The sequence below is a fragment of the Acanthaster planci genome, linkage group LG16, assembly GCF_054643075.1.
Source record: "Acanthaster planci isolate LZ-2023a linkage group LG16, COTS_SCS, whole genome shotgun sequence".
Lineage (NCBI taxonomy): Eukaryota > Metazoa > Echinodermata > Asteroidea > Valvatida > Acanthasteridae > Acanthaster > Acanthaster planci.
The window spans coordinates 5,961,255-5,978,478 of NC_141792.1; the positions used below are offsets into that span (position 1 = coordinate 5,961,255).

Below are 17,224 nucleotides of genomic sequence, written 5' to 3' on the forward strand. Positions count from 1 at the left end.
CCTGTTTATGACTAACTCTGCTTTCAATTTCGCAATCCAGGATTTGTGAAATGCTCGTTATAAATGGATCATAAACAATGGTTTTTCAGGCAACGGGGTCAAAGAAACCCTTTGTTGTAAAAGGAATTTCGTACAATGCGATTTCGCTGTAATAGATTTTCTTCCCATAGAAATGTGCACATTATTTGTTATAACCAGAATTTCATTCTAGCTGATTTTGTAATAACGAGAGCCCACTGTACCCTTGTGTCTGGGTACCAAACTTCATTGGTTACTGCACCCATGCGCGCAGCGGAGCTTTGACAGTCAGAAGCTCGAAGATTGTTTTGCATGTGGCTGTGACTTCAACACTGGTGAATTTTGCCTGGTACTTGTGTGTGTACTTTTTGCATAGACACCAGGTGAAATCATTGCGTGGTTGAGAATTAGCTGTTGCCCGAACTTGTATGAATGATGCATACACACAACAGTGGGGGGTTAAGTATATTCATGTGGTATTGTGGTGAGCAATTTTATCAATGGTGATTAGTTGAGGGAGGAATGAGCAACTAAACCAGGGTTTGGGCAAGTGAAATTTATATTGAAATGAGGCATATCATCAATGAAGCCGATCGCTCAGATGGGACAAGCCTGGTAAAGATCAAAACAAATATTGCCATCCATGAAGCTGTATGTGGCCACAGAGTTTGCTAAGCCAACCACGCCGACCGAATATGGAAAACTGCTCAGCCCAACTGCACTGTAGCTAGTCTGAAAAATTCTACAAAAACGAGTACATGTACATACCCTGACATTCGTTCTTATGGTATATTCCCTTCTTTATTGTTTTATTTTTGTTGGGATACTTGCCATAACCATGATGACAAAAAAGTCTTTATAACATACTGCAACTTGGAGAATTCTTCACTGTGCACTGAAACTCTGTGATTTCCATGTTACATCCACAACCAGCTGCATGTCGCATAATACCCAAGTACATTGTACATGTACAGTATTTCCTTGTCTGCCTTAGTTGCTGCAGAAGTTAGTTATGAGAAACACAGTTGATAATGTGTCAAAACCTGGGGGAAAATGACACATAAGGGAATTTGAAATTTCAGCTCCTCTGTCACACTTTGTTATCCAACTTCATGGAATGACCCGTATACAGTTTTGTTTGCATCGTACAAATGCTCAAAATTCTAAATTTCAGATTTAACTCCAAAACATGTAAAATGGCTTCCCTAACAATGCACCAAGAAGTTTCTGTAAGACATGACCATACAGTAGAGGGAATGGAGTTCACTGCTTGAGCTCAGTGTATGTCCAACCATTCATTGGACACTTCCTTACGCTCAGACTCCAAAGTTAATACATAAAATCTGTGCAGAAAAGCATAGCAAAATCTGTAAACAAACTAGCACGTACATTTGTGATAGTTTGGGCAATTTCATGTTGGTCAAGATGTCAAGGTCCAATGTCGTTTATGTCAATGCAGGTGTCACTGATGCCCAGCTCTTTCATGTTGTTCCTGTTCTTTTATCATGCACGCATAATACTTTCACCACACCATGGGTCAATGCAAGTTGCTTTGTGGGAGGAAAAGGCAAGTTGCCCCCCCCCCGAGTTAAAACAATTCTATTATATGCACCCATGTGAGTGCAAATATTTCAAGTTGTGCAGGTACAATCCCAAGATTTTACCATAAAAGAGATCCTTTGTGGTTCTAGTACCTTGATTAACAAGTGCATCTTCCACTGAGAGGCCTCAGGTTTTCAGCTACTCTAGACTTCTTACAGGGGTAGAACTCCCTTCAGTGTACAGATGTAGAAACTGTAGATGAGATGTGTCGTGAATCCTGTCAAAGAAACCCCAAAGAATGCTACATAACATGAATTCCTTCATAGAATTGTTGCAAATTTTGGACATTCTACTCTACCAGTCACAGTTTAGATTGGAAGCTGAAGAATAAAATACAGTGTGAAAACTATCAAAGCTTTAACGATCACCATTGATGAGGGTTTACAGCCACTAAAGTTAGCTAAGTCATTTCAGATGGAACTATCCCGCATAAGAACTTATTCCTGGTGCAGTACTTTTCCAAGCCCAAAGAATGACTTCTTCCCTGGTGCGGTACTTTTCCGAGCCTAAAAAATGACTTCTTCCCTGGTGCCTTACTTTTCCAAGACCAAAGAATGACTTCTTCCCTGGTGCGGCACTCTTCCAAGCCCAAAGAAAGACTTCTTCAAATGACAAGATACCATCACAGTGATCACTTTTAGAGTTGGCCTTTAAAATGCCAACCCTTGGTGGTCACTTGTTAAAGATACTCGTACATGTATGTGTCATTTCTTTTTGGCACTGTCACTTTTCTGAAACTAAAAGACAGTGTCACAGAATGCAACCAGTATTTGGCATGTTCTTCATAAAATGGACAAAAATGGAACTCGAGATGTCATTTATGAAAACTTCTAAAAGAGGGACTTTGATCATGTAAAATACAAATTAGCACCTTAAGATTTATAAAAATGATTATTTGGGGATAAAAAGGCATAATGTGTACATCTGATGGACATTTGGTCAACTACCAGTTGCCGTTGCATTCATTTTAAGTTTTACATGTACGTCAAAGTGTTTGCACCAGAGGACTTGATTTCAAAACTTCTCTCAACACGGAAAATTCAGTATATTTTCCAACTGATGTACAAATGTATTTTAAAGCACCTCAGAAATAATTTTAACCACTTGCCCCCTGGAGCCTAGTTTTGGGAACATATTTATATGCGTAGCCAGGGTCTCCAAAATCAGAATCAAAAGACCGTACTCATAACAAAAGACCAGGCTGCTGGGGATTACCAACATTTTTTCACTCTCAATAGTGGAGAAAATCCAACATTTTTTTGAAACAGTATACCACAGTCTGGGGCATTCACAATGAGCGGATTACCACCAGGGACAAAACCACTAGCAGCGATGAGCCACACAGTAAAACTGCATGCTAACCTGGCCCCTATTGAAAAGAGGCCAGCAGCACACTGTGCCAGTTTCGTGAACAAAAAAAAATTACGTAACACTGCACAATCTGGGCTCTGTTTACAAGGCAGCAGGCCTGGCTGAAATACTCCAGGATCAATAGATGTTGTCTGTCAGATTAGAGTAAAAACCAGACAGTCCTTCGTGTGGGTGTTAAATGTCCAGTAAATGAAAATATGAATTTTTAAAGAATTTTGAAAACAGACAAAATATGAAAATTAACGATCCCAGCATCATCAACATACATAAATGCCCCTGGCGTAATATGGTTAAAAAAATATGAGCCATGAAAAAAGAGCACAAAATTGAATTGAGCACAAAAAGGTGAGATGTTTGGCTCTCTTCATTCTCTTGCCGTTTATAATCACTCTCACTATACCAGCATATATGCCAGGTCTTATACCTTTCAACCACCGAAAATTATGTTTAAGTTTGGCTGCATCAATAATGTATAATGAGTACAATATGCTCATTGCGAACGTCATATTTGACAGAATTTTGATGACATTCAAGAATTTTGACAAAGAATGCATGACGTTCAAGAATGCCGAAAACACTGTCACATGTAGTGCTTGAAAGTTCAATGCATAATGTTCACTTAGCTGTTTATTTTGGAGATATCCCTGCTGAAAATTACATTAAAATTATTAACTTTGCGCATTAGATTTTCATCATGAATCATGCCGGTATTTTTTGTCTTGGATGTCTTTCTTGTGGAACATCATTCAGTATGACCGATTTTCTTTCAAGAAACCTTGGCCTGAAGAGAAAAAACCCAGAGTGTCGCCATTCCATGGAGGGGCTCATGAACATCCAATGAAAAAGAAGGTGCACTATCTGGGTTGATGTCAAAGGTCAAACAGGCCAAGATGCAGCAAAACGTATTATCTTTTAATTTTGTGATTATGGTTTTAATATGTGTAAACATTATTACCTTTCACCACATATAAATCTCTGTAAAATAACCATGGGGATTATCAGTCCTAGGTAAAATTTAATGGCTAGGATTTCAACAGGTTGTTCACGTCCATCAAAAATGCTGACGTTCGAGACTTTGATTAATTAACTCCAAATAAGTTGAAAGATAGACTAAGTCATCATTGTTCCAAATATCAGCCATGACTTCCCTCATTACAGACATTGGGAATTAATTCATTGCTGTTCACTTCAGGGAAAATGAACCCCAAAGTTGAACATTATCTAATGGTCCATATTTTGAGGAACCTGCCATTTGCTACCAAGCCCCACTTACACTCTCGAACTCTACAGACAAGCTCAAATCTGTATGTGTGAATAAATTAATGGGTATGACTCAAGAGTGGAGACTCATACAGGTGCCATTTGCTACTGGCTATATGCTATTCCCCCTCCAAAAAAAATCTTGATCTTTGAACAGTTTTTAGATGCCATATCCTGGACAAGCAGAACTATTTTTATTATATTTTTAGCATGTTTAGGGGCCCCAAATATATGTAAAATATGGAAATTAAAGAGTTTCAAAAATTTTAAATTAACCCAAAATGGAATAAGCTCATATGTATGGGAGATGATGGGGTTATCAGAATATAAATACAGTACTGCAAACCTACATATGTACGGCTGGGACCTGAATCCAATTTTTTTGTAATCTAGTTTTGACTAAACTATCTGATTAAATTTTAGGATATAAAAACTGACTGCAAACTGCTTGCTACCCAGTGATCTAAAAAACATATCAAATAAGTACCGGTAGGAGGGACTGATGTTTCGATCCTAGCAGAGTCTTTCTTAAAAGGCAAAATAACTGGGTGTGCAGTGTTCAGCATGTACATGTACATAGAAGCCTTGGATTGAACAACCCCGGACAATACAACCCCATGGCCTGAACATCTAAGAGGCAAGTACCACATGTACTTAACACTCTTTTCTCTCCCTTACTTTTGTCTGCAGACAATCCCCCCCAAATTGGGGTCCACTACCTTCTCATGTTATTATTCTGTTATCTTTTCCTACCTCACCTCTCTTTGTTCCTGAATTAACCATGTGTTTTTACACAGCCCCCTTTACCTCCTGCCCTTTTATCGAGGCACTAGTTTTCTACCCCTTCCTGTTGTCCTGCATTCATCCATACGCAAAACATAATTTACTCAGATTTTTTCCCGAGAATTTATTGGCAAATACCATATTTTTCGGAACATAAGCCACCACTTCAACATTGATTCTCATGCTGAAAAATGTCTCTGCAGCTTATACGCCAGGCGACTTATATGGCAAACTCTGAAGGATAAAATCAGTCACAAAAGCCGCGGCCAGACCACATGCAACATGTGCCCATAGTGCAGTCATCTTTTTGTTGGTAGCTATTTACATCTGAAAATTTGAACTTCCGAGAATAAATAAAAATTTGAGTTGTCCAGATTTCGAATTATTAACAGAATTCCCTGAGTCCTGGAGTCACGGAAAACATTCATAAAATGAGTACGTAATCTTAAACTTTACTTGCTCTGCTGTGGCAACATTTCTGAGTGACTATTTTCCAACTTTTTATTAATTCTCATCATGTATTTTTTGCAAATGAATAAGCATTTTACTAGGACTTTCTTATGAATGTAACCTGAAGATTTTTCTACCACTAAATAAAAATCAACCGCTTCAATGGTGTACCTCTGTGTGACAGGTTTTGTCTTTGTGCCGGTTGTGTTCAGTGTGACATGCCACAGAATTTTGGGGTTTTTCGCTTGGGTTTCTGACGACAACACTTTCTGTGGTCACGTGGTTATCGGAAAGAGTCAGTCAGTGACTGGACTGTCCATGAACGGGTCTGCGGTAGCAGTCAGGCCAGCCTGAAAACAGGATCTGTGCTATCACGGTGGTAGGTGCTGAGTGTGTTTGCCATGCCACATGCAGCATGCATGAGCACAAGTGATTACAGGTCTTGTGGTGGATTTTTCATTTTTGAGGCGATCTGGAGGTGTATTTTTGATCAGCATCACAAAACCTCAAGATAACCAGATGCAGTGTCGTGGACATTTACAGAGGTATTTTTTATACAAAAGCCTATTCTTTTGGCAAGACATGGTCGCCCTACAAGATATAACAATCTTTCGATTTACCCAACTTCAAGTTACCAAGATTTGATTGTACGTCCCCGACGATGTTAACTTTTGCTGGCTGCTGGAAAAAAGGCAAGAGCTGGAGCATGGCTAGTGCAGGACCACCATGCAACCTGCAAAAAGTATTAAATTTGAAGACTTAAACTCACTTTTTATGGTGACACTCATTTGCATTTTGCTTACTTTTATTAGTATTGCACGTGTAGTGGAATCACTGACGTACTGTACATGCTGTATTGGCGCTTCAGAATGCAGCACGATGACCTTTGTGGTTGGATCGTCAGCGCAGTGGTGCAGCTTATACGCTGGTGGTGCGACTTACATGTACATGTATACGCCGACTTTAAATCTTAATTTGCCAATTTTTGCATGCTGTGGCTTATACACTGTACATGTACATCAGATGGCTTATAATCCGAAAATTACGGTAAGTAAGGAAGCAAAGGAAAAGGTTGCTTGCCTTTCGGAAATATTGTGTTTATGTTTACAGTGGCAGATTTGGGTACAAAAAAATCTACTAAATGGAACTGGGTACCTGTAATCAGCTGTTGGGTTGCGGGTACCTGGGTATTTTCATTTCAAGTACAGAATGTGGTAGATGTTTACGTACAAAACAACTGTACCTATTCACTACCAGCAGATGCCATTCGATGTCTGGCAAACCTCCTTGATGGCTTGAACTGGTGAAATGCAACTCGACTGAGGATGTTGGCAATGTCAGTGAATCTTGGGGCATAATTGGGGTGTCTTCAGTTTTTGCTGGTGTACCAGTAATTTTACATCCTGAAGTTGTTCAGACTTGGTCGCCTGGAAATGTACAAAAAATAAACAATAAACCGGCAAATAAGTATTCTATGACTTTAAATCAATTCAGTTTTAAAATTTGATAAGAAATGAGCCCTTTCCCATACCTGAAATTGTACAATGATTAGCTCTTACACATGTACTTGTATCTTGTCTATTGCCATCCTGTGATTTTTTGGATAATGCACTATTAAACGGAACAAATAATTAGGGCTTGCGTATGGGTCAATTGGTTGAGACCAAATGCTAAATGGGAAGTAACCAACATTATTCAATGCAGCCTGTGCCACAGTTCCAGGTCACTTCCATTAACCCAACAGAATCCAACAACCAAGGATAAGTTCAGACAGGGTGCCAAATTAGGAAGCGACTTAATACTAGCCCGTGAAACCTGGTGCGCTACTTTTTTTCAGTAGCTGGGGTGACAAATGATTCATGAAGAGGGGACAATGCAATACACCATTTAAGACATTTCAAAAACGCGAATCCATTACGTCGCTTCGATAGCTTAGTTAGTAGTGATTTGAACTACAGATCTATAGACCCTGGTTCGAATCCGACCCATTTATGCTATTCATTTTCCAATTTTATCATTGTGTTTGGGATTTCCTTTTTCAATTGATGCAGAAACAGAGTCCAAGCATGAACCCTCTAAGAGTCTTGAGAAAAATAGCAGACCAGGTTTCAGGGGTTAGTATCTAGTCATTTCCGCCAAATTACGGATGATCCAAAAATATTCAGATACCCCTCTGCTTGAAATAAGCATTAGTACATGTACATGTGCCTCCCCAGTGCACATGTAAGTGTGTGTTATCAGGAGCATACAAACATCTGTCATGATCACTGGCATCTGAAAAATGGAATCCTAAGTCTGCACACACCTCGAATTGACAAAGTTGATGTGTACATGTACATGAGTTTGCATGCGCATGTACATTAGGCCTAATGTGCAGGTATAGGTACCCAAGAAAGCTCGTGTTCCTAAATCATGACCACCAAGCTACAGTGTAATGTACATACACCTGTACATGTACCAACAACACTTCACATGCTCGAGGCCCTGTACACAAACCTGAGGCTAGTAAAGTAGTATGTAGGCCTACTACTTTACCTGCCTGAAGTGGAATTGGAAAAAACCTACGATAGCTAGGGCCTAATGTTTTCTATGTAAATGTTTCAGAACTTTCATGGCTAAATTTCACTTTTTATGACGTCATCACTTTCTAACGGCTGTTATAAATTAGTGTTGTCCATGTACATGTATGCAGCTCTTTCCATACCGAGTATTACGATCACCATGCTTGTTTGAAAATCGCGCTTTACACAAGGTGCGTGGCTGTAAACGGCAAATCTGAAACGGCCTTGTGAATGCCAGAACACGTACACTGTACATGTACATACATGTACGAAGCACGTGATGTAAGCCTGGCTCGAAGAACTCAACTCACCATGCTCACATAGCCTACCACTGTACCTGTGCACACTCGGCTGCTGAGTGAACGGTGGTTTGACTGCCTCGACCTGTTTCTACTCCAGCTCGCGCTCGAGGGCAGAGTTTTTGACTTCAAATGAATCCAAATGCATCCTAAGTTGGGTTTCCAAAACACGTCGCCAGCTCTGCAACCAGCCAGCTTCCACTTCAACGAAGCCAAAACAGGCCCAACACACATACACAGTGTAGGCGCTGCGAGACTTGTTCGTATGACATGTCATGTACTGTACATGTACAGCTAGCTATAGCTAGATATGTGCGTCAAGCTTGCTAGCCACGTGCGCCTGTGCCCAAGTACGGTGCGCGCGCAGCAGCTAGCGCGCTAGATCGACCCGGACCTGTGCCCTTTTCCAATATTCGACTTGGGCCTCGTCTCAGGCTTCATTCCCAAAACCAATCCCCGATTGTGGGCCTGAAGCGTTTAAATTAAATTAGACTACTGTAATTTCTGGCTCTCTTGCATCTTATTTGATGTTTTGTGGCACTATTAAACTAATTACTGCACTCACAGCTTCAACGTCAGCTAGTTAAAAAACAGTTGAAGCCTCAAACGGAGCCGAATTGAGTATTGGAAAACGGCCCTGGGCGCTGTTCAGACCATCTATTACATAAGGTTAAGTCCAGTATGCGCACCCCCCCCCACTTAATTATGTGGACACATTTACATTTGGGTAAGTTCAGTATGTGCACCCCCAATTGTACAGAAGGGGCCCACGTATTCACACTCGCGCCACTGTATGTGACGAGATGTGTGGCTATTCGTAAAAACGAAAATCTTATTTGACCATTGACCTACTTTTCTGCCCTTCCAGTCGATACGTTTTGTTCGCGTACGAGGGACAGTAAGATTTGTTTTTTCGTGAACACAAAATGCACCTAACGAGATTTTGGCCTGTAACATGAACGTGATTGAGATCGAGAAAATGCTACTTTTGACATGAGTGGCTCCTTGTGAAAACGGTGACGAATAGCATGCAACTATACTTAACCCCTGTGCAATAATGTTTCACTCCATGCACGCGTGGTACTTTGCTCTGGCTTCATTTGACAACGTACGAATTCTTTTCGCTTTTTAAAGCTTGATCTGACTTCATTTAACAACGTACACAGTCTTTTACCTTTTTAAAACTTTTTCATCGATTTTTGTCGCGCAGTTCGAATTCAACATTGTTCCCGGCAATGCTGGTTATGGTGTCGTCTGGACGGATGAGTGCCCACGCCACATCATGCACCTCATGGAGGCAGCGCGGTGCAAGTGCGCATGCGTACCGTAATAGCCTTTTGTTGTTAACGTACATATGAACAGGAGTGTTACATGCTGAGCAAATATTCCTGTTGTTAAGGCAGAATGTATGATTTTCTTTAGCATTTTGATCTTATAGTGGTGAAAACCTACGAAAGCCCATTGGTGCCATTGCAATATACATGTATGTGTTCATAATTCATTATTACGGATTATTAATTCGTCATTACGGAATATTAATTCGTTATCACGGATTATTTATTTCATCATTATGGATTGGTCAGGCGTTCCTGCAAGTGGCACGACGACAGCGTGAGCTGTTTATTCGACGCTACTTCCTCAGTTCTGAGTCTAGCTTACGAGGAAATTATTAATATCTCCCTGATTAATCACAACGTATTAATAGGTAAGCGAACGCTCTGTCGAAACTTGCAAAATCTTGGTCTCTTTTGTAGAAAAAAATCACAATGTGATAGATGTTGCCTGTTTTCTACAAGAACAGTCGCAAAAGCCTGCAAGCTTACACGGTTACCGATGGATGCACCTGAAGCGCATCCCAACTGGCTTGAACACAGATAAGAAACCACGCCGGTTGCTTGAAATTTTAGATCCAGATGGAGTCGAAACGAGGGCAAGGAAGAGATTGCAAAGACGACTATATCAAGTTCGTAGTCCAGATTATATGTGGCACGTTGACGCTTACGATAAGCTTAAACCTTATTACGGAATCTGCTTTAATGGATCATGTAGGCCCATTGATAATTCCTCGAGGCGTATTTTGTGGCTCGAAGCATACACAACGAGCAGTGACCCTGCTGTCATTGCGGGATATTACGTAAACACGATACGCTCTACCATAGGATGCCCAAGAATCATAAGAGCTGATCTTGAAACTGAAAACACTCACATCCGACAGATATAGCAGTTTCTTAGAAGGGTTCATGATGATTCATTTGCTGAAGACAAGAGTCATGCAGGGAACCAGTCATAATAACCAAAGGATTGAGTGTTGGTGGGGCATGCTTAGCTAACACTTCATTCAATTTTGGAGACCTCTTCTGCCAACTGAGAGATGAAGGCTATTTCAGTGGAGATCTCGAGACAAATAACTTCTGGAGCTTTGCTTACTGAATATGATCCAGTGGTGAGTTCCACATGAACTAGTCTTGGAAAGTTTGATTTATGCACAGCATTCAGGCTGGTGTATGAAGGTTATCAATATTATGTTATTATAACTTAAATTTAAATTTCACAAACTTTCAGGGAGAACTGGACACTGTTGTAAAGGAGTGGAATGCCCATCGTACATGTATAACCCCCTCAGGAAATCGCCATGGCCCATTTGGACGTCCATGCTAATGCCGCAATACCACAACTCTATCATGAGCAAATAACCTCCTGGTATGCAGCAGTGAGGGCGTCTACAGAGGTTGTTCGATGCCCTTGCGATAAATTCCTGTTCGAGCTCTGTACAATCCTGACAGAAGAGCGTCATGTGTCTGTGCCTGTTTCTGTTGAAGAAGGAATGAACTTGTGTACCAAAGCCTAAGAAAAATTATTCTGGATGAGGTAGACCACCATGCAGTGTTATCAAGGTATGTTAAACATACCTTGATGTATAACTGGTTATGTTCTCGCAACAAATATTTAGTTAATGGACATGTGATTTCAATTTTCAAAAGCCTTTTAAATGAATCACAATAATTACATGATTGGTAGATGGTGCATTTAGTAGGAAAGTAGGAATTCTAATTCAATGGTATAACTGGAACAATAAACAAAAAGGAAGTGAGATGTCAAATAAATTCTCTTTATTGTTACAACAGTTTTGTAAAAATGTAATATTTTGAAACATTTTGTAAAACTTGAAAATTATGCTCGAAGTATTTTTGTGATTCTGTAACAATGAACGGTTTGGGCAATTTTCCCTTCAATCTTAATGCGGCGAGTAATTAGTATATAGAATATTATAAACTCTATTTTACTGGATATTGTTTATGATGGAAAATGGACAAAATTTGAACAAATATATGCCTCAACTTACCGATTAGTATACAAAAGTCTTGAAAAATTCCTGAAGAACTGTAAAAAAAAGTTATTGTGAAAGATGTTAATAAAATTATGCAACCCGCATGTCACACATATCATTCATGTTACAAGGTCAGTTGAAGGTCCCTTGCAAACAACCAACATTTTTAATGTGATGTATGTAATTGAAGATTAAAATGTAAACCTACTGTGTGTTTTACTGACACGTTTGTTTGATGACAAAATGCCCACCCTTTTTTAAGCAAAGTGGTGATTACGAGTAGGATAAAACAGCCACATTGGTATTCTACCTTTCAGTAAGAATAAAATCTGTGTCTTTTCAGAAAGACTTTAAACACCAGGCACATCTTGAAGCCTACGTAGACTTCTACAACTTTCCTCTTTCCCTCAAATACATTTTGAATGGTAACAGTTATCATTATGATTAGCCGCTTTCCGCAATTTTACGATGAGTGCAGAGTATATGAGTAATCTATATTTCACAGATTTGGAATCTTTGAAACATGCCCTCATTTTATTTTGAGAAACCATTTACAGTAAACTGCTCCTTATATGATACTTAACTGTGATCATCAATGATTTTGGGATGCTACAGAAGAAAAAATACATCCATCTTTCAATGGTACGATAAAATTCAGTCTTTGATACCTTTGGGGTTAAATCCAAAGGACCAAGCTAACGATTAAAGCATGTAAAAACTTGGTAAACAGTGGTGAGCATAGTGTGGCGGTTTCTCCTCCGTAGTCAGTGAACCCTTGGCTCGCCCGGCCACTCAGCCCGGTCGCTGCGCCGCTCGCGCGTGATTTGGCCAGGTCCTGGATCCGTTTGGGTGGAAATATACCGCCAGTTGCAGTAAGGACAAGGGACGCTGAACGAAATGGCACGCCCGGCAAAGATACGTGTAATACCGCCTGCTTCTAGCTGGTTTATTCACTTCCACTCACTTCCTCAACGCGTGAGGTACCCTAACAAAATAATGCTGAACATTTACAAACGGCAAGGAGGGGGCATGAGGACCCATCGCGCACCCCCTCGCCCTGCCGAGATGCACTGTCATAAAATTAGTAAAGGTACAGTACTGGTTCATGTACTCACATGAATTAGTTACAAACGTCCCGTCAGTACCCAATCCTTGTGTACAATCCAAGATAAACTAACAATTCAGTCACAATCGTCTACACATTAACTAAATCCCGGTACCAAAGTTGTGTCAGTCGATCCAATCTGAACTCCTCGGCAGCTCGGCTTAGACTGACTAATTTTCCCAATTCTAACATTATTTAATTCCCTCCCCGGCCCTGTTTTCCACAGTCATGAAAACACCATCCTAGCACAAAAATGCAAAACAATGGTCCACAATACCCATTTCAACCTTTCTTCCACTTACTATTTGTTTTTTCGACCGACGGACTTTAATATCTCAAGTGGTAAAAGAAATGAGAACCACAGAATTTAATAAGGGCGCCCTAATGCATGTTGTCAGTGTGGTCACTTGTTTCTCGGTCAAATTCTTCCATTCCTGCTTCTAAAAAATGCAGGCTCCCCCTAAAAATCGAAGGAAAGAAATATCCATGTTATTTCAATTTGTATGTGGGAAAAGACGCCAAATATTCGTTTTTATGTTGAGCTTGACATTGCAGTTGTTTTAATACGGCTAAAAACTGTGTCTTTCTGTAGGTATAAACTAGATGCTGTTGGTTTGAAGTAATTGACCTTCATAAATTGTGCCTCCCTGACCGCCTGTGTCTTCTGTTTGCGCTCTGCAATATTCAGGAATGACTCTCTGGAGGTTTATGGTGCAGACTGGATTTCACCAAGTGGAGTCCTTTCTCGGGTGTACTTAATCACTGTGTCGAGGTCAGTGTGAAACTGTCAAGCTGCTGTCGGTACTGATGGATAAACAACCACAGTGCAGGCTGGCCCCAAAAGGTTTGAGTTTTTTTGGTAACTTTTTTGTCTGGTTTGTTTCAGTAAGCCATTAGTTTATTGGGTAGATGCTGGTTCCTTTGTTTACCAAAGCAGGTGGTGTCCATCTGTCCAAGTTTTATGACTTTCTTCCAGGTAGATGGATTAGTGTAGTAGGTGGAGTTAGCACCTTTTTAATCAGCCGTCTATTTCTTTTTTCCCCATCCCTGTTAAGTCAGACGTTTTATTTTTTTATGTTTAGAACTCACTGTTTAATTTCCAATGAAAATCTAAACCAATGAAAAAATTAAAATAATTTGAATCAATTTTAGTGATATGTCCCTTGCCAAACTTGTCAGATGGCATGCATGTCAGAGTTAACTGGGACAGAAAAATGTCCCACTTTGGACTCCATCAAGCTAATGTGTACATAATCTAGGGTAATCTTGAGGTAACGCGAGTCACATTGATTATTTGTGTTTTTTTCCTAAACTGGTTGGGAAATGCATATCATTTTAGTTGATGTAGAAATGGTATTGAGTTGTGAGTTTCTGATAACTATTCATTGTTTTCTCCAATTCATAGTTTGAGGAAAAATTTGATTTAAATCTAAGTCACGCTACAATTACAATGCAATAAAGGTGTTTTTATCTATTGTAAGTACCTACAGAGTAAAGGTTTACACGATACACGATATTGCGTGTGTGCGTGGAAGACACGCTCTTTATAACGTGTGTGCAAGAACGCAATACACGCAGTTGCGGTTAGCCCGGATAGACCTCTAAGCCCCAACCAACTCGAGCCAATTAAAGTCAACCACAATCTCCGCGTGCGTCGCCGAACACGATACACGAATAAGCAGTCGACAAACATTGTCAAATTCACATATTTAACAGCTCATATTCAGCGCGATACACGAAGAAACATGCAATGCCTTACGGACAATATTTCAGTGTCTTGTGTGAGATCAAAATTGTCCGTGATCGAAACAGAGATTCACAACCCCTAAAGGAAAGGATTGTCAGAAGCAGCCCAGCGGCTGGATGAACCCCCACACATTTATTTCAATTATTTGACAGGTAAAATTTAACAAAGCTATTTCCGTTGAAGTGGTCACTTCACGAAAAAAAGCTGACAGAATGTTTCCGTAAAATATAAATTTGTACGAGAAAAAGAATATACCCAATCCCCAAATATGATTTTGCAAACATTTTTAAATGATTATTTTTCCTAGCTGCACGATCACGCAAACGGATTTTTGGCAGAAAGCAAAGCCGTAATTTCTTTGAATTTATTGAAACCATTTCATGCTCGGCGGATTTAATGCAACTCGTGGGGTTGGTTGTCGTCACTGAAATCATTGGACAGGTAACCAACCACCCGATCGACCCTGTGGCTTCGATCGCCGAAAAATATTTTCTTTATGCAACCGACCCCGTCATTTTCCTTTAAAAAAATACGATAACCTTCAAAATTGTGTGAACAAGGACGTAATTTCTCACCAAAATTGTTTCTTACCCAACCGACCTAACCGGACGATAAACGACCAGGCGTTCGGCAAACTGGCGTTAAGTTCACTTATTTTCAGCCCATATTAGTGCAATCCACGAAAACACACAGCCTAAAAGGAAGTGTTTGGTGTCCTGAGTGGGACTGAGAACAAACATCTAGACTGTAAAACTGTCAGTGATCAAAGCAAATGAATTGACAACTATTTGCGTTGGAAGTATCCACTTCACGGAAAGCTGACAGAATGTTTCTGTAAATATAAACTTGTATGAGAACAAATATCATATCCCCAGCTACATATCTGTAAATGCAAACATCCTCAAGTACAGTTATACAAACGAATTTTTGGTGGACATAATGCGACACGTAATTTGATTGGCCGATTCAATATCAGCGTGAACAAATTTATCCACTGGGGATAGACGACCGGCCGACAACCTTCTGGCCTACGTTGAGAAAAAAAACATTCAGTGCTGCTGATTCTTCCTTGAAATTCCTGGAAGAAATGATAAACTACAGATTTCTGGGGACAAGGAAGCAATTGTTCACCCGTGTTTTTCCCCGATTGACCTCACCAGACGCGAAACACAAGCACGCGATGTTGAATTCAATTTATTTTTCGGCCCTGGTCCTGTGATCCAGCACGATACACGAGAAAACTAGCAGAAAATACTTCGACATCCTGCGTGAGAAAACACAACTGCAAAGTTATGAGCTAGCAACTTTGTTTGTACGAAAGGATTTCTTTTTAGAGCCCAGGTCCTACGAACTCCCAAACATTTCAGAAAAGCTGATAAAAATTCATGCAAACATGAAAAATTTACACAGATTTTCATGCATAGGATAAAATGTGAAGCGATGCAAACCTTGTCACTACTAGATCGGGCTTTGTTGCAGGATCTGGCCGAGTCTTCTGGATAACTGTTTTCGCAAACGATTGGCTTTCCCTGGTTTCTTGTCTGCCACGTATTCCGGCGAATTTCATGGAAATTGTAAACCTACTGTCTCGCTTCAATAGACGAAAAACTTTTTCCTTTTTTTTTTACATGTTTAATAGAACTAAATTCCTTACAATCCTTATGGGGCAAGGGAATCAAGAGTAGGTGTGCATAGCATGGTTTAGTTTGTGGTATTGAGCCCCTGCTAGTACGCTGTAAATGACTTGAGAAACTTCCATGTTCTGGGTATTGAAAGAATTTATAAAAGATGCCAGGTTCATACGTTCATAGTTCCATTTTTAAATTTCTAGTGATGAAAAGATATCAGAATTCATATATTTAATTCAAACCTGTCTCGTTGAAACAAGCACCTTTCACCTAATGATCCAGAGCCTATCACATGTGGGGTTTTTCCTTGTCGCCTGTATATTACACTTGACACGGCCGTGAGCTGGAATTAGCAGGAATGGAGAAGGGTCCTTTCGCGAATCACTCTTGGAAGTTTAGAGTTAAGCTGAGCGTTTACTGTGATAAATAAGAGCTGCACCATTTTTATGAAAGAACTGTTAGTGCTCAACTAATTTTTGTGTGCTCAAAATCAGAAATTTAGGCTAAAGGCCAATTGTAACTTTTAAGGTGCGGTTTTAAAAGATGTGGCAATAATATATATGCTGTCCTTTCTCTGACTTACCTTTTTTCATTTAGGATTATAAACCCTCGAACTCTTCCTGTGACACAGATGTTCAATAGAAATGCTGAAGAACCGGATGAAGCTGCTAGCCCTAGCTTTGGCTTTTATTTGGCAAAAATGCTTGTTCAATTTTAATGAAATAATTTAAGAGGGAAAAATATTGCAACCATTTTCAGAAGCCTTTTGTCACGATGAAATCTTGAACTTAGATTCAATGCTTTACAAAAAAGTACATACAAGTCAGTGACACAAACTTGCTGAAGAAATTGGTAATCAGATAAAAAATCTGATGGCCGCAAAAGCAACGATGAACCACTTTCTGAAAATTTAAAGGAAATACACGTAGGCTGAAACTCACTGAGTACGTCCACATGACTACACGTACATGCAACACGGTCTGAAAATAGTGTTTTTTAGCTGATCACAATAAATTTTTAAGTCACCGCCCACATCGACCCCTTTTCCCCATCCCCGATTTGTTTCTTATTT

General features: G+C 39.9%; 1 protein-coding gene across 1 annotated transcript; it reads left to right on the forward strand.

The window, feature by feature from the left end:
- The first annotated feature begins 9,222 nt into the window (after positions 1–9,222).
- Positions 9,223–11,688, forward strand: LOC147796430 (uncharacterized). The gene is made up of 3 exons (XM_087147589.1): positions 9,223–10,523; positions 10,606–10,655; positions 10,855–11,688. Exons 1-3 carry the CDS (start codon positions 10,182–10,184, stop codon positions 11,000–11,002), a joined length of 540 nt encoding a protein of 179 aa, XP_087003715.1. The 5' UTR covers positions 9,223–10,181; the 3' UTR covers positions 11,003–11,688.
- Positions 11,689–17,224: the final 5,536 nt, after the last annotated feature.

Bases quoted from the DNA above. Each gene is read 5' to 3' on its own strand.
- LOC147796430 (XM_087147589.1), top strand. From the start codon at position 10,182: ATGCACCTGAAGCGCATCCCAACTGGCTTGAACACAGATAAGAAACCA. The intron at 10,524-10,605 runs GCTGATCTTGAA...CATTTGCTGAAG, and splicing joins GATGCCCAAGAATCATAAGA to ACAAGAGTCATGCAGGGAAC. The intron at 10,656-10,854 runs GTGGGGCATGCT...TGGTGTATGAAG, and splicing joins AACCAAAGGATTGAGTGTTG to GTTATCAATATTATGTTATT.